The 22,121-nt window shown below is 49.1% G+C and overlaps 1 protein-coding gene and 1 long non-coding RNA gene across 6 annotated transcripts; one reads left to right on the top strand and one right to left on the bottom strand.

Moving 5' to 3' along the window:
- Positions 1-241: 241 nt before the first annotated feature.
- Positions 242-20,961, top strand: LOC135238644 (bromodomain adjacent to zinc finger domain protein 2A-like). Of its 5 annotated transcripts, XM_064306787.1 has the most exons (28): positions 244-452; positions 1,981-2,110; positions 2,271-3,254; positions 3,745-4,341; positions 4,996-5,172; positions 5,579-5,875; positions 6,110-6,164; positions 6,896-7,004; positions 7,102-7,203; positions 7,405-7,636; positions 7,875-7,936; positions 8,715-8,777; positions 9,821-10,150; positions 10,568-10,822; positions 11,139-11,353; positions 11,620-11,694; positions 13,044-13,176; positions 13,351-13,413; positions 13,501-13,645; positions 14,184-14,602; positions 14,799-14,982; positions 15,520-15,675; positions 15,827-15,984; positions 16,345-16,628; positions 17,000-17,120; positions 17,232-17,482; positions 17,823-17,966; positions 18,264-20,961. In XM_064306787.1, the coding sequence occupies exons 2-28, from the start codon at positions 1,981-1,983 to the stop codon at positions 18,421-18,423; spliced, it is 5,901 nt and encodes a 1,966-aa protein (XP_064162857.1). In that variant the 5' UTR covers positions 244-452; the 3' UTR covers positions 18,424-20,961. The 5 variants fall into 5 exon arrangements, with proteins under 5 accessions (XP_064162855.1, XP_064162853.1, XP_064162854.1 ...); XM_064306785.1 differs by having other exon boundaries at positions 242-452; positions 14,823-14,982; positions 17,000-17,482; XM_064306783.1 differs by having other exon boundaries at positions 242-452; positions 17,000-17,482.
- LOC135238646 (uncharacterized) lies at positions 20,753-21,020 on the bottom strand. The gene is made up of 2 exons (XR_010325165.1): positions 20,913-21,020; positions 20,753-20,844 (listed from the first exon to the last, which is right to left on the bottom strand). It is a non-coding gene; the product is annotated as an uncharacterized LOC135238646 (long non-coding RNA).
- Between the last annotated feature and the right edge of the window lie 1,101 nt (positions 21,021-22,121).

Genomic DNA, 22,121 nt, shown 5'->3' with positions numbered 1-22,121 from the left:
ATATCAGTCAGGCCGAATGTAGCGATGTCACACAAGGTAATTTCTAGTTGACAATACAAATTAATACTTATTATTATATATTGGTATTCAACAAAACAACTACAACACAAATAATAAACAAACAACATGCATGCATAGTTTACATATTTTGAGGATCTCCTCTCCCAGATAGGCTACGATAGCACAACAGTCGGCTCTAGGACCTAGGGCTGCCCGTCCTCCAAGCTCTGTGTACATCACCACGATTCTCACTTCCTCGAGTCGATTTCTTTCTTTTCAATGATCATGGCTGCACTCAAGTAGATAGAGCCAGCCATGTTTGCTAATAATGAAACCCAAAGGTTAGCGAGTAGCTGTTTATTATTTGCATCGTTTTTACCAACATAAACGACATATTTAGTCAATCAAGAAGATTCAATATATTGCTGTCTTTGGATATCGAGGATTATAAGGTTTGGTTTTTTTTGTATTAAAACTTTTCAGCGTGCGGCTCAATGGTTGCCGTTTGAAAATTTCTCAACTGCATCAGTGAAACTGAGTTTATTAAACAAAAGAGGAGTATCCAGTTTGTCCACAGTAGAACAAATTATGGATTCTTGGGAAATATTTTACGGTTAAACGTAAATGTTAAAATTGTCCAGAAAGTTTTGTTAAAGTTGAAGTGCAGCTATAGTATTTTTATTAACTTTAACAACTGTTTAAATAAACTTTAATCTGTCGTTATTTATGGAGGGCCTTGTATGCAAAGGCCGAATTATTGACCATTCATCCAAATAGCTAACGTTATAGCTAGATCCCAGGCAGTTTAGCTAATTTAGGTATGATTTCAGAAATTATTTTTGTGGAATCCGTTTAGGATGTCTGTATTGAACTGAATTCTTTGCTAAATATTTTTGCGGGGTGTTATGGTATTGTAAATATAAGGCCTGTGTGGGGTCTAATGATGAAATATTAAATGTCTGATTAGAAATTACGTTTTGCTTGTCGAAACAGCGTTGCTAGCCCGTTCGTTTCTTGCCTAGCTGGGTAACTGTCTAGTTTGAATGAAAATCGGTTAACGTAACGTCGATGGTTAGCTATCTAAATTAGCTTGACATCTTAGTTGAAAATAAGGTTCGCTAGTCAGAAACAAATTCTGTATAGCACAGGTTGAATTCACTCGTTCGTTTAGCTTCTATCACCAATTGCAGTCTTACCAACTGTGTCGCTATTGTAGATGGGATATTTTTTTTTAGCTAGTTAGTCTAACGTAATTAATTTTAGCCAAATTAGTTAAACCAAGATAACTAGCGTTAGCTATTCCGCAAACTATTCAGCCAGATTGCTTTCCAGAAAAACGTGTTCATCACATCGCAGCAATGTTGCCAAAGATACTTATCCAAAAGCAGGAGTTTTCAAACTTGGGGGCGCAGAGGGGTTGCCGTTGGGGCGCAGACATCGATCTTAAAGCCTAGCTAACCTAAAATGAAATTATAACGTTAATTTATTTAACTTTTTATTTTTATTTTTCCTGTCTCTGCCACTCGGTTAGCTACGGTAACCAGTCTATTTTAAAGGCAACGCCAGACGGCGGCACTTCAGTTACCTACCATCCATCCATCACATAGGTCAACATATACAGTACACTACTGTAGTTATCAGAGCTAGAGATCAGATCACCAGCATGGAAATGTTTTTAAACCGAGACTTCTCGACCTGAAGAAACCATGCCGGTATCGGAAATACCATCCGTGGTTTTTAGATGTGGGGTTCACTTACACTGGGTCAGATGACAAGCCCCGAACGCAATCTGCGCCGAGTTCTCGCAAGTTAAATATTACATTTATTACATAGATATTCACCCCGAATCAGAGTAGATTTCTTGTATAAAGCTTTATTTTGTGTGGTCTGCCATTTCTGTACTACAGTCATTTGATTGGTCTTTGCAGAACTTGCCAATAAGGTAAATAACATACAAGTCGTTTTTTTCTTCTTTTGCAGATGGAGGCGAATAATCATTTTAACTTTGGCAGCCATCCAGCTGTTCCGACAAACTCAGGGTCTAAGCCTTCCTCAGGAGATTCTCACTATTCTAACGGGTCCTCCATAAGCCTCCCACAGCCTGGGAAAAGTGAGCTTCTCGGTCTCAGGCTTCTCTCAATATGGTTATTCAACCTAAAACACTGTTCTAAATCTTGTTGTTTAAAGTGTTGCACTATTATTAGTGCCAATGTTCAGAGGAAAATGTGGCCTACCTGTTTTTTAAATGATTATTGTTGTGATTCTTGCAGATATGAAGAGTGAGGTGAATGTTAATGGCATCACTACTGTAAAGGGACCCAGCCAGCCCCACCCCCTTCCTTCCACACCGTACACTGTGATTGGTCATCGCCGCCACCACAGCGAACTGGAATACGATTATCTGTGGGGCCAGCAGCAGTACAGTCCGCCAATGGGCATCGACCCCGGAGCCACCCTGCAGCAGCAGGAACACAGAAAATCTGAGCCAAACGGTGGGCTGGCGGCCTCCTGCCCACCTAACGTTACTGTGGGGAAGGGCGGGTACTGGAACCAGGGTATCCCTGGCCAGCAGCATGGCACTTCCCCTAACCTCTTGGAGTACAGCTCACACAGGGCCTTCCAGAGTCATCCTCAGCTCAGCGAAGCACCCCAAAAGGGCCACGACAACCTACAGTCACAGCAGCATCATCTGAAACACAAACACCCCCCATCACAACAGCTAGCATCCAAGCAAAACCAACAGCAACCATCCCAACAAAATCAACAGCAACCATTTCAACATCATCAACAGCAACCATCTCAACAACACCAACAGCAAACATCCCAGCAACACCAACAGCAAGTATCCCAACAACAACACCAGCACCAACCATCCCTACAGCAACAACACCAAACATCACAATGGCAACATCAACATCAGCCATCCCAACAACAACACCACCAATCATCACCTCAGCAACAACACCAGCACCAACCATCCAAGCAACACCAGCAGCAGCATCCTTATGGGATGATGTTCAGTGGGATCTCCTGCTTCCACCAGCTGGCGCCTCACCACTCGCACCCTCCGGCTCAGGTGATGCCCCCATTTTCAGAGAGCTGCGCCCCCCAAAGCAGTGGCCCTCGACAACACAACCTGGGCCAGAGAGGGTCTGCCAGCCACCTGTCCGTGCAGAGCTCACCTGCTGCTCTGGAGAACAGCACTCCCCAGGACAACAGTGATACAGCGACGCTTGCATTCAACCACAGTAATGGTAAGCGACTGTGTTAGGTTCTTAATAAACGGTTTGTTCTGTGGGCGAAAGTAAGTTTAAAAATGCAAAGCCGACCCGGTCATGTGAAACTTAAGTTCAGTGTCCGTGTCGGTTATTTAAGGTTAGCAGTGCCTTAATTTGGTTTCAGTTTTGTTCTGAGGCATTATTTTTGAGACAAGTGAACCACCATCCAAATTTAGATCACTATCTGCCAGTTTTTGTGGTATGTGGTGTAACGTGCAACAGTTCGGAATCTTGTAGTAATTATTTGTCTGAGATCTTGTGATTCTAGTAAAGTTCATGCGTACAATGAATGAAAGAAATTGAGCATATGTGTGCAAGTTGAAATTTCACTTCTCAGAATGTAGTGCTTTTTCCTTGTTGAAATTTAGCTTTTTGAAATTTCAGGAAATTAAAAAGATTTATTGTTCCTAGAACATTACTGTCAATCTGTTTCCTCTTGTCTCATTGACCTTGTTTTGTCCTCCAGGGCACATGAATGAGGGGGGCAATGAGGCGGACAGCCGTTCCGGTGACAGCGAGCAGTTTTCTGTCACCCAGCGGCTCCCCAAGAATGAAGGGCTTCCTATTCCTCAACCCACCTCTCTCTGCCACTCGCAAGTTCGGCACACCTTTGTGGACAATGGCGGAGGCCCCACGAGCCAGTGGCAGCTGTCGAGGGACCCGCCATGTGCTTTTCCTTCACCCGCTGAAATGGGATCTAGGCGCAATGCTCCAAATCAGCAGGGATCTGCTGCGGAGTCAGACTCTTCCTTAGCAATGGTAGGGCCTTCCCTTACACCTGGTGGTCAACAGGAGGTGTCCAACATGAACATGGGCAGGGAGGTGGAAGCCAGCACCCCCCTGTTCCACTCTGGGGTCGCAGGTCTGGCGGAAACCCAAAATGGTCCTATGGTATCCTCAGGGAACAAAACCCCAGAGCACCCTCCCTGCATCCCCCAAAACAGCAGGTACCCAGACCACTCCCTTGGGAGCCTCTTCAAGAACCAGGAAACTGCAAACGGAATCTTCACTGCCAAAGATTCTGACGAAAGTGCTTCACACCTGGAGGAGACCCTTAGTGAAGGTATGGAAGTCAGACCCCCACACTCTGACCGCACTGTCTCCACCCTGCCCTCATCCTAGGGTGAGTGGGTGGGTCATGGTTTGTCATTCCCCGAAATGCAGTTAGGGCTTATTCATTCTTTTAAATGGGGATAAGGGCAGTGGACAGAAAATGGCCACTTTTTTACCATTGTGAGAACTTTTGACTTTGGACAAATTGGTTCCACAAAATCTGAACCATGCATTATAGTGACTGTATGGCTATTGGATCATTATTCATGCTGTGCACTGAAATGTGCTTTGCACCAGTCTTGCCTCTCAGCTGCAATTTGCAGATACTGATGCAATTTCCTGCACTGAAGTACTGGCAGATACAAACGCTGTGCACCTAAAATACCTCTTGTCCTTTTGAGAAATGAGTGGACACATCAACAAGCTTGTGTTCACTTTATCTGTAAACCTGCTTCGGTCTTATTTGGTCAAGAAGACCTTGTGTCAATCAGGTTTATAGCTAAAGTGAACACAAGTTGCATTGTTGCCTAAAAAAGGTGACTGAAAAGTGGTAGGTGTTTTTATGGGAGTCATCCACTGATTTGTTCAGTTTGCTTGTTTATGTCCTCAGTGGAATTGTAATGCGGATCATTCAGTCCCATAGCCAGTGCACTTCTGTCCTCAGATTCTAAGTTGGAGGAGCTGGAGGAAGAGGATGTACAGGATACCCCAGGCTTGGTTGAGAGCGCAGCAGTGGGGGTTTGGATGGAGGAAAGGCAGAAGGTTCCGTGTGACTCTCCAGCCTCCAGCGCTGGAGCCTGTGCAGAGGAAGACCGTGCCTTCCAGGCCCCTAATAGTCATGGTAACTCAGACCGCTCCACCAGCACCGCACCTTCCCAGCCCTCACCAGTCATAGTAACTCAGACCACACCACCAACACCTCACCTTCCCAGCCCTTACCAGTCATGGTCACCCAAACCACACTGCCAGCATCACACCTTCCTGGCTTTTTTCTGTGAAGCTAACCAATTTTTACTTTCACAGTTCACCACCTACCTATAGATTTCACATCTGTGCAGCCTTTTTTGTTCATGGTGTCAATATGCAATTGCAAGTTCATGTGTTCACAACCAAGGTTATGCAGTCTTTTCTCCCTGGTTGTCTCGTGAGATGTCTGTGTGGAAAGAAAATGATTATTTTTGAATAAAGATTATTATATATTTCACTAAGCCTTCCTATAATTAATAAATATCACTGGTGTTTGACAGATTCACTGTGTGAAAAGGAGAGGAAAGATGACACAGAGGATGGGTCTGAATCTCTGGACCCCTCTGAAGATGAAACTTCTGCTCCCAGCCTGTCTGCTGCCCCGCCCACATCTTCACCCGCGTCCTCTCCCTCCAACTGCCAAGACCCATTCTGCTCCCACCCTTACCCCCCCTCCCCCTCCCCGCTGCCCGCCAGACCCAAGGCCAAGAGGGCAAAGAAAGCACCAAAAATACCCAAAATGGAGGAGAAAATTGAAGACCACTATAGTGAAGAGGAAGAGGTGTCCATCTCCAATGGTGAGCAAAGCTCCTAAATTGAGAAGTTTAGCCAGTTAGTTTGTTACGGATTAACTGATTCTTCATTTGTAGTGTCAATCACAATGCTAATATTAATTTGCAAAAGTTCAGTTTCTCTAGCCCTAGAGATGTCCTGGTTTCCCAACTGTATGCAGGTGAACACTGGTTCAGACTATGACCTTTCAGGGCTCTGATACTGTGAGTGTCATTATGATTGCAACCTTTTCCATGCAGGCCCAAGGAGGAGGATAGCCACTGAGGAACAAGTGAATTTCCCACTGCAGCATGGGTAATGTAGTCTTCAGAGATTTCCCATTCTCTGAGCACATACGCCTTCTGTACAACAGACAAGAACAATTACACTCCTGCCTGGATAGTCTGTTTACAGGTTTTTGTTTCCAATTACCCTTGGTTCGGTTATCTAACTGGCTGCACACATCGGCCCTACTTCAGTCATGGATCACCATTAAAAAATTTACATAGACACAAGTCTTTAGCTGGCTTTCATAAAATTGGCAACCAGTTCAGACCCAAGAAACCAGGTATGGGGAGTCAGCTGTATTATTGCCTGTTTGATCAACCTGCTTTGAGTGACAGCAATAATGCACATGCTCTGTGCCTCTCCTAGGGGAAGAATGAGTACTGATATAGAAGACTGAGCAGGGAAGCAAGCATTACCCTGCACAGGAAGGTTGATAATAGTGGATACATGGTGCCAGAGAGCAGCACTGGGCCGTCCCTGCCATTCTTTTAGAGATTTCTAGTGAGAATATGAGAGTTGCAGTATAGACCCTGTGGTGTATCACAGGCCTGATAACTAGTGGAGCCTGGAGGTTGGGTGCAGAAGTTTGGGGTTTGTGTTCGTGGCAGGTGGAGACTGGGGGTCGGGTTCAGTAGTGTGAGGTTTGTGTTTGTGGCAGGTGGAGACTGGGGGTCGGGTGCGGAAGTGTGAGGTTTGTGTTTGTGGCAGGTGGAGACTGGGGGTCGGGTGCAGAAGTGTGAGGTTTGTGTTTGTGGCAGGTGGAGACGGGAAGTCCGGGTGCGCAGGTGTATGAATCGGCTGAAGGGAGAGACCTGGTACTACAGTCCATGTGGCAGGAGGATGAAGCAGTTTCCTGAAGTCATCAAGGTGCATGCAGTGATGAAACACGAGGTTAAATAGTATGTGATGCACATCCCTGTGTTGGTTTTTGGTGAGTAACTGTTTGTCTGATTTGTCTGTGCAGTATCTGAAACGGCAGCGAGGTGGCGCCGTCTCCAGGGAGCACTTCAGCTTCAGCCCTCGCATGCCCGTGGGCGATTTCTATGAAGAGCGGGAAACCGCCGAGGTCAGTTGGACGGCGCCCATTTTGCATTTAAAAATAAGGTTCTACTCTGAGTCAACTTGCGCAACACGAATGAGGCAGATTGTTCACAGTGGCCATGTGCAGTGCATGTAGGTCGTGTGCAGTGTGTGTAGAAGGCGTGCAGTGAGTGTGTGTGTGCGTTGTTGGCAGCGGGTCACATGGGTCCGTGCGTCCCTCCTGCAGGGCACGCAGTGGCTCCCCCTAGCCGACGAGGAGGTGCCCTCCATAATCATGGCCATCACCGGGAGGCGTGGCCGCCCCCCGAACCCTGACAGGGAGAGGTCCCGGCCCCGGCCCCGCGCCCGCCGCACCCTGGGCGGCCCCGGCAGACGCCCGGGGAGGCCCCACGGCGCCAGAATGATGGATCTGCTGAGGAAGGTGGACGCCAGGCTGCTGCAGAAGCTCGAGGATCGCGGTAAGGGGACTCTGTCACAGCCTCTGTGCGTACGCTCACCTGGCTGCCATACTGGCTAGGGTCTCTTAAGATGGGTCAGAGGCAGGGGGTGTTCACCTGCACACAAGTGACTTGGGCTGGTATTCATTTAACATTTAGAAGTTGGCACAAATGTGTGTACTGTGTATACTTTGTAGTTATAAAATGCAATGGTTTAAACAAAATGTTTTCTGACAATTAACTTTTTTACTTTTCACAGAAATTCTCAGTGAAGAAGAGAAGGAGAAACTGAAGAAAATCAGGAGGAAAATGAATAGCAAGGTAGAAGGAATGTAGAGAATGCAGTCTTTGCACTGTGACCGGAGCACATTACAGCACACTCACACTGTACACTGCACAACACAGCAAACAGTGCAACACGACTGTACTCTGTACGCTGCTCAGCACTGCAGCACAACCAAAGCACATAGCAGACTTCCCTCAGCCTCTGATTGGTAAAGCATGCCTGTATTTTTGTGTTGGACGTTGGATTCCAGGCAGCGTTCTCTTTCCTGTTTGAAATTCGGTTACAGAAAGCTTCCTGGTTTAGGTGGAAATTTTCATTGGTTGCAGTGGGTCAATCTAGAGCAGGGGTACTCAGTCTTATCCAGAAAGGGCCAGGCTTTCATTCTAACCAAGTGGTTACACACCTGATTCCACTAATCAAAATCCTTAGCAGAGATTCTTGTGGTTGATTAGTGGAATCAGGTGTGTTCCTGCTCGATTGGAACAAAAGCCTGCACGCACACCGGCCCTTTCTGGATAAGACTGAGGACCCCTGGTCTAGTGTAATGAGCGTCCCGCTCATGATAACAAAACATTGAGCAACATGCTTGTAAAAATTAGTTTCACATGTCAGCACTACAATGTATTTTCTTGTTCAGAATGGATATTGCAGTTGATTTGTCTTTACTCACGGGCATGTTTTGGCTTTGAACTGCACATTGTAAATGCTGCTTGTAATGATGACACGAATGTGAGTAGTTGGACTGTGTCAGCACTGCCTTGTGGAGGCGTAGTGTTTTAACCTGACAAAAGTGTGTGTTTTTCATACTCCAAGACCGGGAACAAAAGAAAGGAAACAAAAATTTGGAAAATGCGGCAGGAGAGAAGGAGGGTTAAGGTTAGTCTGAGATGGCCGCAGGCTGTTGGATGCATGCTGCTGGTGGCCAGCGGGGTTCTCTTGCTGGGTGGTCTGTGCCTCGCAGTTTGACCACCAAACCCCTCTGGTCAAGCGGATGCCAGCATGCGTCTGCATGAGCTGCACGTTAAGTGTGCTCCTCTGACAGTGGTGACTGTAGGGCTGAGCTCACGCATGATGAATGGAAAGAAAGCAGTGTTTGTCCTGTGCACCTGCAGCTATGGGGCTGACTGATGAATATTGTTGGGTGTTCCCGACTGGGAGAGAAAGGGAACAGTGGGAATGGGGGAAAAGGTTAAAGGAGACTGAAGGTTCTGCATGTTATTGCTGAAAAAGCTGAGTACTATAATGTGAAGGTTCTGCATGTTGCTGAGCGAGCTGAGTGCTGTAATGTGAAGGTTCTGCGTGTTGTTGAAAGAGCTGAGTGCTGTAATGTGAAGGTTCTGCATGTTATTGAAAGAGCTGAGTGCTGTAATGTGAAGGTTCTGCATGTTATTGAAAGAGCTAAGTGCTGTAATGTGAAGGTTCTGCATGTTATTGAAAGAGCTGAGTGCTGTAATGTGAAGGTTCTGCATGTTGTTGAAAGAGCTGAGTGCTGTAATGTGAAGGTTCTGCATGTTGTTGAAAGAGCTGAGTGCTGTAATGTGAAGGTTCTGCGTGTTGTTGAAGAGCTGATGCTGTAATGTGAGGTTCGCATGTTGTTGAAAGGCTGAGTGCTGTAATGTGAAGGTTCTGAGTGTTGAAGAGCTGAGTGCGTAATGTGAAGGTTCTGCATGTTGTTGAAAGAGCTGAGTGCTGTAATGTGAAGGTTCTGCGTGTTGTTGAAAGAGCTGAGTGCTGTAATGTGAAGGTTCTGCGTGTTGTTGAAAGAGCTGAGTGCTGTAATGTGAAGGTTCTGCATGTTATTGAAAGAGCTGAGTGCTGTAATGTGAAGGTTCTGCATGTTATTGCTATAAGATATAGGACTATGACAGGGCCCTTTAACAGGTTTTGTTAAAACCTTCCGGCACTTTCTCTCCACCTAGCTGGTGAAGGCCACAAGCACCGATCAGGAGTGGGAGGAGCACGGTGCGACCAGTCCTCGGCCCCTGGAGCGGAGGGAGGGGGCAGCTGCGGAGGCAGGCGAGGACACCCCCACCCGGGAGAAGCGGGCGGGCTCGGGGCGGAGCGATGCGAAGATGCTGGCCAGGGCGAGGGCGGAGAAGGAGGCCCAGGCTCACGCCGCGGAGGTGGCCAGGAGGCAGGCGGAGCGGAGGGCGCAGGTGCAGAGGCACCTGGAGGAGCGGCGCAGGCAGCAGTTCTTCCTGGAGGAGCTGAAGAAGCCCACGGAGGACATGTGCCTCGCCGATCACCAGGTGAGCCTTCGCGGTCGCGTGCACTGAGACCACGGTCGTGCGCACCCTTGACCGATCACAAATTTCCTGAACTAGAGATGCAGGACTGAATTGGATTGCCCTGTTTAAGCAACGTCCTGGTAATTTAGTGAACACTCGACGGTGCTGAAAAGTAGAGTGTAATTAATTTCTTTAATTGCAAAATATATCCAAAACACTGTCATCTGCATTACAACACTAGGCGGTGGGTTTCATGGGTGTTGACCCCATTAGGAAGTGGGTGTGACTGGTGTTAACTCATTTTGGCAGCGGGTGTGATGGGTGTTGACTCCTTTAGGAGTTAGGTGTGATGGGTGTTGACTCTTTTTGGAGGTGGGTATGACAGTGTTGGCTCCTGTCGGAGGTTGTTGTGACGCGTGTTCACCTCTCCCTTCCCAGCCGCTGCCTGAGCTGCCCTGTGTGCCGGGTCTGGTGCTCTCGGGCCGCGCCTTCGCGCACTGCCTCCAGGTGGTGGAGTTCCTGCACAGCTACGGGAAGGTGCTGGCCCTCCAGCTGTCCCACGACGTGCCCAGCCTGGCCACCCTGCAGGAGGGTCTCCTGGGCCTGGAGGGCAGTGAGGGCGAGCTCCTGGATCTGCTGGTGCAGCTAGTGCAGGCTGCGCTCCATGACCCGGGCCTGCCCTCCAGCTACCAGGTAAGGGCCGGCTGCTCCAGCCTGACGCTGTAACCACGCCCTGAATATATGAATGGAGAAAATGTTAGAGGTTTATCACGTCTTCATTCAGCCTCACAATTAATCCAGTTAAATAATAATTTAGCATCTGTACTAGGTTTAATATAGGTTGTCCTCAAGATAATTATTGATTTACTGATGGTATGTTTTTATTTGTATGACTGTTTCTAAGTGTTAATATTTATACTATATATATACTGACCCCCCAATTCTCAACTTTCCTAAAAGAATTATCTACATTTGGATAATTGCTACGTTTCTGAATGTCTCTCTGCAGTCGGTGAAGATTCTCGGGGAGAGGTTGGGGGACGTGGAGCTGAACCCCAGCAGCGTGTCAGAGGGGCTGCGGATCTTTCTGGAGTCGCGTGGTTTCGAGCCGGCCGCGTGCGCCAGCCTGTGCACCAGGCCTTTCCAGGCTCACAGCCCCGACGCTAAAGCCGCCATGCTGGCCTTCCTGGTGGGGGAGCTCAACGACAGCGGCATCGTCACCAAGTGAGAGCCAGAAAATGGGAACTCCACCACCACCACCTTCCTTTCTCCTCCCTCTCTCTGTCTCCACCTCTACCTCTCAACCAGAGGGATAAAGTGGCCATGATGATATCTCTACACAAAATGTATAACTAGCAAAGCTTAAGGGAAGAGGGCTGAAGGGGATGTTTGGGGATGTAATATCACGTGTATATTTTTAGAAAATTCTGCATGCTCACTGTGTATGTAGCTCATGGTATCATTGGATAATCCTTTTCTATCCACTTTAGGGAATTAGATAGCACACTGGAGAAAATGGCTACCTACAGGAAGAACAAGTGGATTATCGAAGGAAAGCTACGCAAGTAAGTTTGAAGCTCATCTCCCTGACGACGCTAGCCTGTGGAGTGGGGATGTACTAGAAACAAATCCTGACCATATTGGTGCACTAACACTGTATAGTTGCATTCAAAGTCTACATTAGCTAAGTAGCACTGAGGTTTGTGTTAGTGCAATATCACTGAGTGGCCTGTATTAGCACAGTAGTGCTGAGTGGTCTGTATTAGCACAGTAGCGCTGAGTGGTCTGTATTAGCACAGGAGCTAGTGGTCTTATAGCAAGTAGCGTAGTGTCTGAAGCTCATACTATGGCTGATAGCCTGTGGAGTGGTATGTATAGAACAAATCTGGGCATATTGGTGCACTAACCTGATGTTGCATTCAATGAGTTCATTAGCTAAGTAGCACTGAGGTTTGTGTTAGTGCAATATCACTGAGTGGTCTGTGTTAGCACAGTAGTGCTGAGTGGTCTGTATTAGCACGATGGCGCTGAGTGGTCTGTATTAGCACAGTAGCGCTGAGTGGTCTGTATTAGCACAGTAGCGCTGAGTGGTCTGTATTAGCACAGTAGCGCTGAGTGGTCTGTATTAGCACAGTAGCGCTGAGTGGTCTGTATTAGCACAGTAGCGCTGAGTGGTCTGTATTAGCACGATGGCGCTGAGTGGTCTGTATTAGCACAGTAGCGCTGAGTGGTCTGTATTAGCACAGTAGCGCTGAGTGGTCTGTATTAGCACGATGGCACTGAGTGGTCTGTATTAGCACAGTAGTGCTGAGTGGTCTGTATTAGCACAGTAGCGCTGAGTGGTCTGTATTAGCACAGTAGCGCTGAGTGGTCGTATTAGCCATGATGCCTGAGTGGTCTGTATTAGCATGATGGCGCTGAGTGGTCTGTATTAGCACGATGGCGCTGAGTGGTCTGTATTAGCACGATGGCGCTGAGTGGTCTGTATTAGCACAGTAGCGCTGAGTGGTCTGTGTTAGCACAGTAGCGCTGAGTGGTCTGTATTAGCACGATGGCGCTGAGTGGTCTGTATTAGCGCAGTAGCGCTGAGTGGTCTGTATTAGCACGATAGCGATGAGTGGTCTGTATTAGCACAGTAGCGCTGAGTGGTCTGTATTAGCACAGTAGCGCTGAGTGGTCTGTATTAGCACGATAGCGCTGAGTGGTCTGTATTAGCACGATAGCGCTGAGTGGTCTGTATTAGCGCAGTAGCGCTGAGTGGTCTGTATTAGCACGATAGCGCTGAGTGGTCTGTATTAGCGCAGTAGCGCTGAGTGGTCTGTATTAGCACGACAGCGCTGAGTGGTCTGTATTAGCGCAGTAGCGCTGAATGTACCGTATTAGCACCTTCATTCATTCAGCTCTGTGTGCCCAGGCTGAAGGCAGCACTCGCACAGGAGCCATGTCTGGAGGGGCAGAGTAGGACCTCCAGGACAGAGGAGACTCTGGAGGAAAGCCTGGAGAGGAGCAGCCACTGCACCGACAAAGAGGAGGCCCAGCTCGGACAGGTGGGCGGGGCTACTGGGTGGGGCCATGAGGTCAGGTTGTCAGGGGAATTTTGTTAACCACTTTCCCTTTTCAGTTGGTTGACCTTTTGCTAAATGTATGCTTGGAGCATCGGAGAGAAGTCTATCGCATATGTTTTGCTTACATAAATCATATTTACTCTCATTCTCCCTCAGGGTCAGAGTACTTCCTGTGGCAGCGTCCCTGACCTTGAACGGCAGATCGATAAGCTGACCAAGGTAACGCTCCGTTCCTCTCCCCGCAGCAGGGTGGAAAGTTTGGGTTGGTAGTAACTTTTTTATCCTCTGTTTTTTCCCCTCTCGCAGCGGCAGGTGTTTTTCCGTAAGAAGCTGCTGCAGGCGTCCCATTCCCTGCGCGCGGGCTTCCTGGGAGAGGACCGGTACCGGCGCCGGTACTGGGCCCTGCCGCGCGTCGGCGCCATCCTGGTGGAGGGGTCCGAGGAGATCTTAGGTGGGTATGGGTCCTCTCGGGGGTCCTCGTGCGTAGAGCGAAATTCGTCTTTAAACAGAGGCACAGATTTGTTGATCCTCCAAACTGTGGTCCTGGGCATAAGCTACCAGTGATGTGACCTGTATCCACATTTTATGGTTACCAGAAGAGTGCTGGCACCTGCTTTTGTTGAAGTTCTGTCACCCATTAACCATGACATGACAGATTCTGGCTCTGTGGTTAAATGCTGTGGTTAGAGGGCAGCATATGCAGATTACAGATTCAGGTTTTTTCTGAATTTCTTTTCTGATAATTTCTAGTTCCTGGGATATCATGGTAGTTCTCCATGATCAAATTAGTGCTGGAAAATTGCCTGGACCTGGACTGGAGTCAAACAACCTGTGTTGTTCTTGAACTTTTATTGGGTGTTCTGTTCTATTTCTTTTGCACAGAAAAATACACTCACCTATGATTATATAATGCTTTTTATGCTGTTCATATCCATAGCGGCACCAGTACCACCCTCCCCTTTCTCCCAATCCTGATCTTTGTCTTGCAGGTTGCCAGGGAGACGTGTTTGTGTCCGACGAAGCTGTTCCAGATCTTGCTCCCGTTAAGAAGGAACCCAAACCTGAGCCTCAGCCGACCCCGGCCCCACCCCCGCCTCCAGTCCCTCCCCCCGCGGAGGCGGACCCTCTGCCTGGCATCGCATCCCTCATGTCCCGCCCCAGTGGGCGGGGCCGGCCGCGAAAAATCAAACCCGAGGTGGAGCTGCATCTGAGGACCGCCAAGAGCCGCCGCCATCGCCGTAGCAGCAAGGCGGGCCGGGAGGAGGAGGGGGGCGGGGCTTACCCCCAGCACGGGAACGGTGTGAAGGAGGAGGCGGAGAGTCTGCTTCCCAAAACCCCCGCCCTACCCTCCAGTGACTCCCCCCTGTCCCCTGCTGCTCCTGATTGTCATGCCACTTCACTTTTCCCGGTGAGTCCTGTCCATCAATCAGCAAGTTTACAGCTGAATGATATCCACTAGGTTACTAGGCTATTCATAAAAGCCCATCACTTATCTGGTAATGATCCTGCCTTGAAAAAAAATCTTTATTAGATTTTATTGCCCCCACTTGTCATTGCATTGTTTGTTCCTGCTGTTTACCCCATTCTTTGTTTTGTTCCTGCAGTTCAACCAGCTGTGCTCCCCTCAGGTGTGCTCCACCCCCCTCCCAAGACCGGGCAGGAGGAGGGGGGGCGGTGCCGTCGGCCCCCACGGCACCCCCAGGCGCCGTGGCCGCCCCCCCTCCTCGCTCCTGCGGCAGGTGGAGCAGCAGTACCTCTCTCAGCTGGACGCCAGGCCCATTCCCACAGGTCAGAGCTGCCCCTGTGTCCGGCACCACCTGCCACCCCCCCAAACTGTGAGAGAGGGGCAGGGGTTCTGTATTTCTGCCTCTACACATTCTGTCCAAAGAAACTTTGTAGTGTGACCCTAGTGAAGTACGCACAGATACAGTGCTGTGAAAAAGTACCCACCCCCCCTCCTGATTTTCTCTGTTATTGCATATTTGTCACACAAAGGGAACCTGAGTGAACAAAACACGTTTTTAAAATTATTTTTTCATTTAATGAAAAAAGTTGCACTCTAATCTCCCATGTGTAAAAGCAATTCACTGCACTGTAAATTGGCTGTTCTACTCGATCTATTTATTTGCAAATGATGTCCTGAAACATTTGAAGCCAGTAGGGACCGACTCCAAATGAACAGAATTGTAAAAAAGCGCAAACAAGCTCAGGTGGACGGGTGGGTTCTCCCTCGTCCCTTTAGCGTTACAGTGGGTTACCTGCGGGAGCTCAGAGCAGCCCTGGGAAACACTCTCTGCTTGTGTGTGTGTGTGTGTGTGTGTGCAGGGATGGCACGCGGCTGGTGGTGGGTGAGGGGCCCCGAGGAGCTGGCGGCCCTGCTGAAGGCCCTGCACCCGCGGGGCATCAGAGAGAAGGCCCTGCACAAACACCTGAGCAAGCACGGCGAGTACCTGGCTGAGCTCTGCGCCCGGGCGCCCTGCGGTAAGGCCCGCCCACAGGGGGGAGGGGCTTTGCACCGGGGGATCCCATTGGACCATGGAAAACTGCGGCCTCAGTGTGTTGTGATCTCTGTGGTTTTGTGGCCTCTGCGTGGAGGGGGCTTGACTGTAGCCGGGGTGTCTTGTTTCCGCAGATCCCATGTTCCAGGAGGAAACTGCGACGGGCAGGGTGTCGCAGGCCCTGGCCGAGGCGTGGGATGGGGAGCACAGGACCATGGAGGCAGACCTCGGCGTGCTGCAGTGGGTGGAGGACCTGGAGAAGAGGGTCCTGGCGGCCCAACTGCATGCAAAGGTGGGCAGATCGAGGTGCAAGTACCCAGTCAGTTTAGCTTGGGTGTACTTGAGGAATAATGTCCCTGATATTGTATAGTATTGCATGTTGCTGTGGGTGTGTTGTATAATATTGTTGTGTGCCAGCATCCACCATGTGTGGTCTTGTAACCTAAAGGTCCCAGGTTGTACCCTTGAGCAAGGTACTTTTTAACCTGCATTGCGTCAGTATATATCCAGCTGTATAAATGGATGCAGTGTAAATGACATGTAAACGTTGTGTGAGTCGCTCTGGATAAGGGCGTCTGCTGAATGGCTGTAGTGTAATGTGATGCGCTGTAGTTCTGTAATAACTGCTCTGGACTCTCCGCGTGTGGCTCAGGACTGGGCCTTGCCGGAGCCGGACTCCACGCGGGAGGACCTGCGGTACCACGAGCACGCGCTGGACCTGCAGGACGACTGGGTGTTGAAGCCCAGGAGGGAGCGGTGCGCGCTCCCGCGGCTGCCCTCCAACCCCCTGGACCTGGCCGTGCTGCGGCTGGGCCGGCTGGAGCGCTGCATCCAGCGCCGCTGCCTGAGGGAGCCGCTCTGGAGCCTGGGGGAGGTGGTGCGGCTCGCCCCCCTCGAACCGCCCGCTGGGGAGGCCGTCCCGGAGGACTTGGAGAGGTGCATTACCTGCATGTTAGCTACCCACGTGTTTTACTATGTCTTATGTCAAAATTCCATAAGAATGGGCAGAATTTCTGGGCAGAATTCCGTTTGTCTTTGAGTTAATTTGGAGCTCTGACACGTCCAGTGGTTATCATCCTCACCAGCAGGTGGTGCTAGTACTCTGCAGTCATAGCTTGCTGTGGTTGCATGTGGTGTGGCTTTATGGTTTAAGTGAAAGAGCTCTGCTTTGGTTCCTGCGTACAGACTGCAGAGAGAATGTACACTGACCTATAAAAATAAATGATACTGGTGGTGCCGTGTGCGTGCGTGCGTGTGCAGATTTGTCTGCGATAGGCGTGTGTTCTTATGCGTGTTCTCTCCTGCAGTGTTGAGAGTGAGATCACCCTGCGTTTGCGGGCGTGGCGCCAAGCCCTGGATCGCTGTAGCAGCTCCGCCCAGCTCTCCCTGTGTTTAATGCAGTTGGAACATGCCATTGCCTGGGAAACGGTGAGTCCCGCCCACTCCCTCTCCCTTGCATTCCTGCCCCCGCCCTCACCCTCTCACCTCCACATCTCACTCACCCAATCCACCCCCCCCCCCCCGCCTTTCTGTCCCCAGGCTAATGGTGAGCAACGTCATCCTGCAAAGCAGAAGTCCTGGGCACGCAAGAGGTACCCGGGGGGGCATGAGCCGGGCAGCTCGGACGAGGAGAACCCCCCCAGGAGGGGAGGCGCGGGCGGAGGTGGGCCGCGCAGGGACGACGCGGGATTCTCCTCCTCCCCTTATTCCCGTTTCTCAGGGGACAGCTGCTCTCCCGCCAAACGCCGTCGCGTGACCACCCGCAACCAACCGGACCTCACCTACTGCGAGTACGTCACTCAGACTGTTACCTGTTCCCCCACCTCGTCATACTCAAACCCCCAAAACCCAACCCTGTGGGGTTGAGCGTGGGGTTGAGCGTGGGGTTGAGCGTGGGGTTAAGTGTGGGGTTGAGCGTGGGGTTGAGCGTGGGGTTGAGCGTGGAGTTGAGCGTGGGGGTTGAGCGTGGAGTGGTGGATGGAGATGGTGGGTGGAGGGTGGAGGTAGACAGAGGTGAGAGTGGGGGGTTGGGAGAGTGGAGATGGGTAGTGAGGGTGGAGGTTAAGATAGATGGTGGTGGTCAGGGTGTGGGTGGAGCTGAGGTCAGTCTAATGTCCACCGGTGTTCCAGGATCATCCTGATGGAGATGGAGGCCCACGGTGATGCCTGGCCTTTCCTGGAGCCCGTCAACCCCCGGCTGGTCCCCGGTTACCGCCGGGTCATCAAGAACCCCATGGACTTCCTCACCATGCGAGAGCGGCTACTGCAGGGAGAGTAAGGGCCCCACCCGCTAAACCCCTCATGACTCATAAACCATTCCCCTTAGAACTGTAGCCCCATTGACTCTGCCCCTTAATTTTGAGGTTTTCAAAACTTATAATAACCTCAATGCAGTGCCTCTCCTGACAGCGGATTTTATCTATTGCACTTTGTAATCATGGTTATATTAATGTCTAAATTTGGATTGCAAGTAGAATTGGTTTGAGAAATCGTGGAACTGGTTAGGCCCCTGAGAATGGGGTTAGCGTGTTAGCCTCGCCTGTCCCTCACCCCCGCCTCGCCTGTCCACAGGTATCGCAGCTGTGAGGAGTTTGCAGCCGACGCTCGGCTGGTCTTCGACAACTGCGAGCTCTTCAACGAGGACACGTCGGAGGTGGGCGTGGCCGGCCACTCCATGAGGCGCTTCTTCGAGAGCCGCTGGGCCGAGTTCTACCAGGACAAAGGCCAGTAGCAGGGCCCCCTGGACCCAGGGCTGAGGGCCTGGTCCCCCCCGGGGGATGGCCTCTTGTGGAACCTCTGGATCTCTCATCTCCCACCATTTTGCGGATGTTCCTCATTACCATCAGATCTGCTACTGGAGCCCAACCGCATCTTTATAAATTCCAGTCTAACCATGCTAAATCAGGGATTATATTCAGGGTTATGTATTTTTCTGTGATTTGGTCGCACTGCTGATGAATCCACGGCACTGAACAGTAGCAATGTTCGAAACCAAAAAGTGAGCTCAGCTTCAGTCAGAAAATGGCTGCCTGTCATACTGGGTCCACGTCAGTGCCTTCTACTGAAAATACAATGCTGTGGTCTTAAAGGCTAGAAGCATTTTGTGTGTGTGTATGCGTGCGTGTGCATACCAACATATTGTACATTGACTGGCTGAGATTTCTAGTAGCAATGGGTCATAATGAACATGCACATATCAAATAATAGGGATTCTTTAAATGTCTGGTGGAACAGAAATTATTTGCTAATTTTCAGTGAGTCAGACAACTCAATTCTGTGACATTGAGATGCTGCTTTATCTAGAATGTTCTCATTATCAGCTTGGAAGAGATTGTTCTCTCTCCGTCTTCTGGGTTGTTTGCAAGATGGATGTTGGTGATCATACTAGCAGGTATTTAATTCCTCTGCTTTTTTCCCCAGTAGCTCCTGTAGGCTCGAGGTCTTGTACCAGTTTGTTTATATATATTCACAGAAAATGTTTTCTGTGCTTTAGAGGCATTTGTTTTTAAAGCTGCTGCTGGGGATTGGTTGACTGCATTTGTACACTGACAGTTGGCGTTCCTGTTCAGTCGATATTTAGTTTTGAATGCTTGTTCGCTCAGTGGGCCCCCGGCTGCATTTCCTGTGAGGTTTAGTAATATGCCCGCCCCCCTCGATTTTATTATGTTTCAACACTAACAGGACCTGCTGCTTCGGCAGTGCTTTCCTGAAGTAAAATAAATGCCTTTAATCTGCGGCATTCAAATTTAGTTAATTTCCATTTCAAAAGCTGGCGGTCCCTGGCACAGGCTCACAGTTTCGCCGCTGCTGTTGGCTGAGGTGACGGTGCGTCGGTGCGAGGCTATCTGTTGGACAGTACCCGTAATGGCCAGCAGGGGGGAGGGGGGGGGCACGCAGGCAGTGTGGGGACCTGAGGGCTGCTGCCTGAGCGTGCGGAGAGCCGTAGCGTGGCTCAGAAGAGCTCCTCTGGGTCCCTTAGCGTTTCCTTCGTTTCGCTCTGCTCTGTAGTAACAGACGAAGGTGGCTTCTGCTTGTCCTCATTCAGATCTGTGCTGTTTATTTTTTTTATTCCATGTATTTTTTTTTTGTTCTTTCCCCCAGAATACACTGCAAACCTGCACTGGTTTATCAAGGTTTGTGGAAGAACCTGAAAGGAAAGACATAGCTCTGCAGTTTACTGACTGTTTAAACGTCTGTTCTTACACTGGTTAAAAAAATACTGATGTGTTGTTTGTAACTCTAAAGCAGGGCTTTCCAATCCTATCGGAGAAGGCCGGTGTGTGTGCTGGTGTTTTTTGTTTAACCTAGCACTACAACACCTGATTCAACTAATTAACCAATCATGGCATTCAATCAAGACCCCTAGTAGAACCAGGTGTGTTGGTGCTGGGATATAGCTAAAGCCCACACACCCACGCCGGCCCTTTTTGGATAAGGTTGGGCACCCCTGCTCTAAAGGGACAATTTTTTTATGAAAACCAAAATGTGGTCTTTTGGTGATTTTAATAATGTACTATTTTATCATTAGATGCATTCCATTCTATTTTTTTAGGACCAGTATCATTTTTATGAGGTATTAAAAACATGTTATATTGAGTTGCTGGATGCCCCATCTGGTTAAGGCACTGTTCTTATTCTAGTTCATGGATGGGCCCCACCGTCTGGGATCAAATCCAGACCCTGGCAGTGTGAACTGTGGCTAGTAGCCATGCGGGGTAGCTCATCATTGGCGTTAGAGGTGCCCTTTGTGAGGGAGGGTTCAGTTGGTATGCATCTCATTGTTCTCTACTGACCCCTGCTGGTTGATTGGGTGCCTGCAGGTGAAGTGTGTTCATCTGACTCGTACCTGCATAAACCCGACTGCTCGTCTGCACTCTCCCTGCTCGATAGCGGAGGACCCAATAATGAGCGCTCGTTTATGGTGGGCCTTTCCAAATTTGGGGGAAAAACATAGACGAATGTGATATAACACCTCTGCATTTGTAGAACATTGTATCGATGGAACTCTTGTGCATCTGCGAGTGTTATACGATTGTGAGGTAACATCTGTGCTTTTGCGGAACGTTATACCAATGTTGCGTAACACCTGTGCATTTGTAGAACGTATTACGGATGTACATGTGCATTTGTAGAACACGTATGGATGTAACACCTGTGCATTTGTAGAACATGTATGGATGTAACACCTGTGCATTTGTAGAACATGTATGGATGTAACACCTGTGCATTTGTAGAATGTACTGTGAGGAAAATAAAGTGTGTCTAGTTAGGGGCTCTGTCACTTTGTTTCCTTTTCTGAATGAATTCACACAGCAGTAGGTCCCGGTTCGTCTGGTTTCTTCTGTATGGGAAATCGGGCAGTCTTTTCTTAAAGGGCCTGCTTAAGAATTCTAGCCCCTTAAGCACTGCATAATCTCTTCATAAGCACAGTCGTGTTTCTCACAATCAAATGATTGCAGGTCTCCCTGGCCCCAGGAATCAGAATTGCCACTACTTAACATGCACCTAGCCCTCGTATTAAACTGTATTACATAGTTTATTCTGGCGCTTTCACTTGATTGAATTGGCTCTGCAAAATTTGAGCTGCATTGCTGAGTCCTTGCCATTGCATTATGTCCAACCATTTGAAAGTGAATTAAATCTTGACCAGGTAATAGTATCAAGACTGTGACGGGCAATATTATCATTCTTTCGATACTCACCCAAACAGGAAATGTTGTCCCCCGGAAATATATACCACTTGAGGTAATATTTCTGTTCTGTTTCTACACTCATCTGGTGAATCCAGGGCATGATTCTACTAAAATGATGTTTTTTATTCTTGGTTTTTTCTTTTACTTTTTAAATGATTTTTACCTCCCCACCCCCACCCCCCAATCAGGAAATGCCAGTCTGTTCATGCTGCAATGCTCATTGCAGCCTCAGTTGATTTTAAAGCACACAGACAACCATGTGCTCTCCTTTGAAGCATGTGATGTCAGCCACTCCTTCTTACCGTGCTGCACTTTGCAAGCCTGGCTTGCGCATTTATAATTCGGAAACTGGCGGAGGCGTCTAGCCTGCCATGTGGCCCCCTGTGAGGCCTGTCGGTCGCACATGGCTCTGGTCCCTCCCCCTGTCAGTCCCAGCTGAGCTCTCTACTGGATCCCCCACACCAGCTATCTCAACGTGCATTTTAATTCCATAGCCAGCAAGGAGTCCATGCGCTGCCTTAAAGGAAAATCAGTCAGTTGCCATGCCCAAAATTTACACTGTGTAAGACGGGAGGGCAATACTAGACCAAGAGGTACTTTGCTATGCTAACCTAACATGGGTCTGGCTCTCTTTACCTTGTCATATGTTTTATGGTTTTATGGTGTAAGTATTTTTGAGTCTGTCTCTGTCATACCTGTGGACCAAGGTGGGGGGTGTTGAAAGATGTCTTGTTTA

The sequence above is a fragment of the Anguilla rostrata genome, chromosome 13 (assembly GCF_018555375.3).
Source record: "Anguilla rostrata isolate EN2019 chromosome 13, ASM1855537v3, whole genome shotgun sequence".
NCBI lineage: Eukaryota > Metazoa > Chordata > Actinopteri > Anguilliformes > Anguillidae > Anguilla > Anguilla rostrata.
The sequence above is the reverse complement of the archived record's forward strand: the minus strand, read 5'-3'. Positions and strand labels throughout refer to the sequence as shown.

Coding starts and splice junctions, on each gene's coding strand:
- LOC135238644 (XM_064306783.1), top strand. CDS start 1,981: ATGGAGGCGAATAATCATTTTAACTTTGGCAGCCATCCAGCTGTTCCG. Junction 15,676..15,826: donor CTGCGCCCGGGCGCCCTGCG/GTAAGGCCCGCC, acceptor TTGTTTCCGCAG/ATCCCATGTTCCAGGAGGAA. Junction 17,483..17,822: donor CCGGACCTCACCTACTGCGA/GTACGTCACTCA, acceptor CCGGTGTTCCAG/GATCATCCTGATGGAGATGG.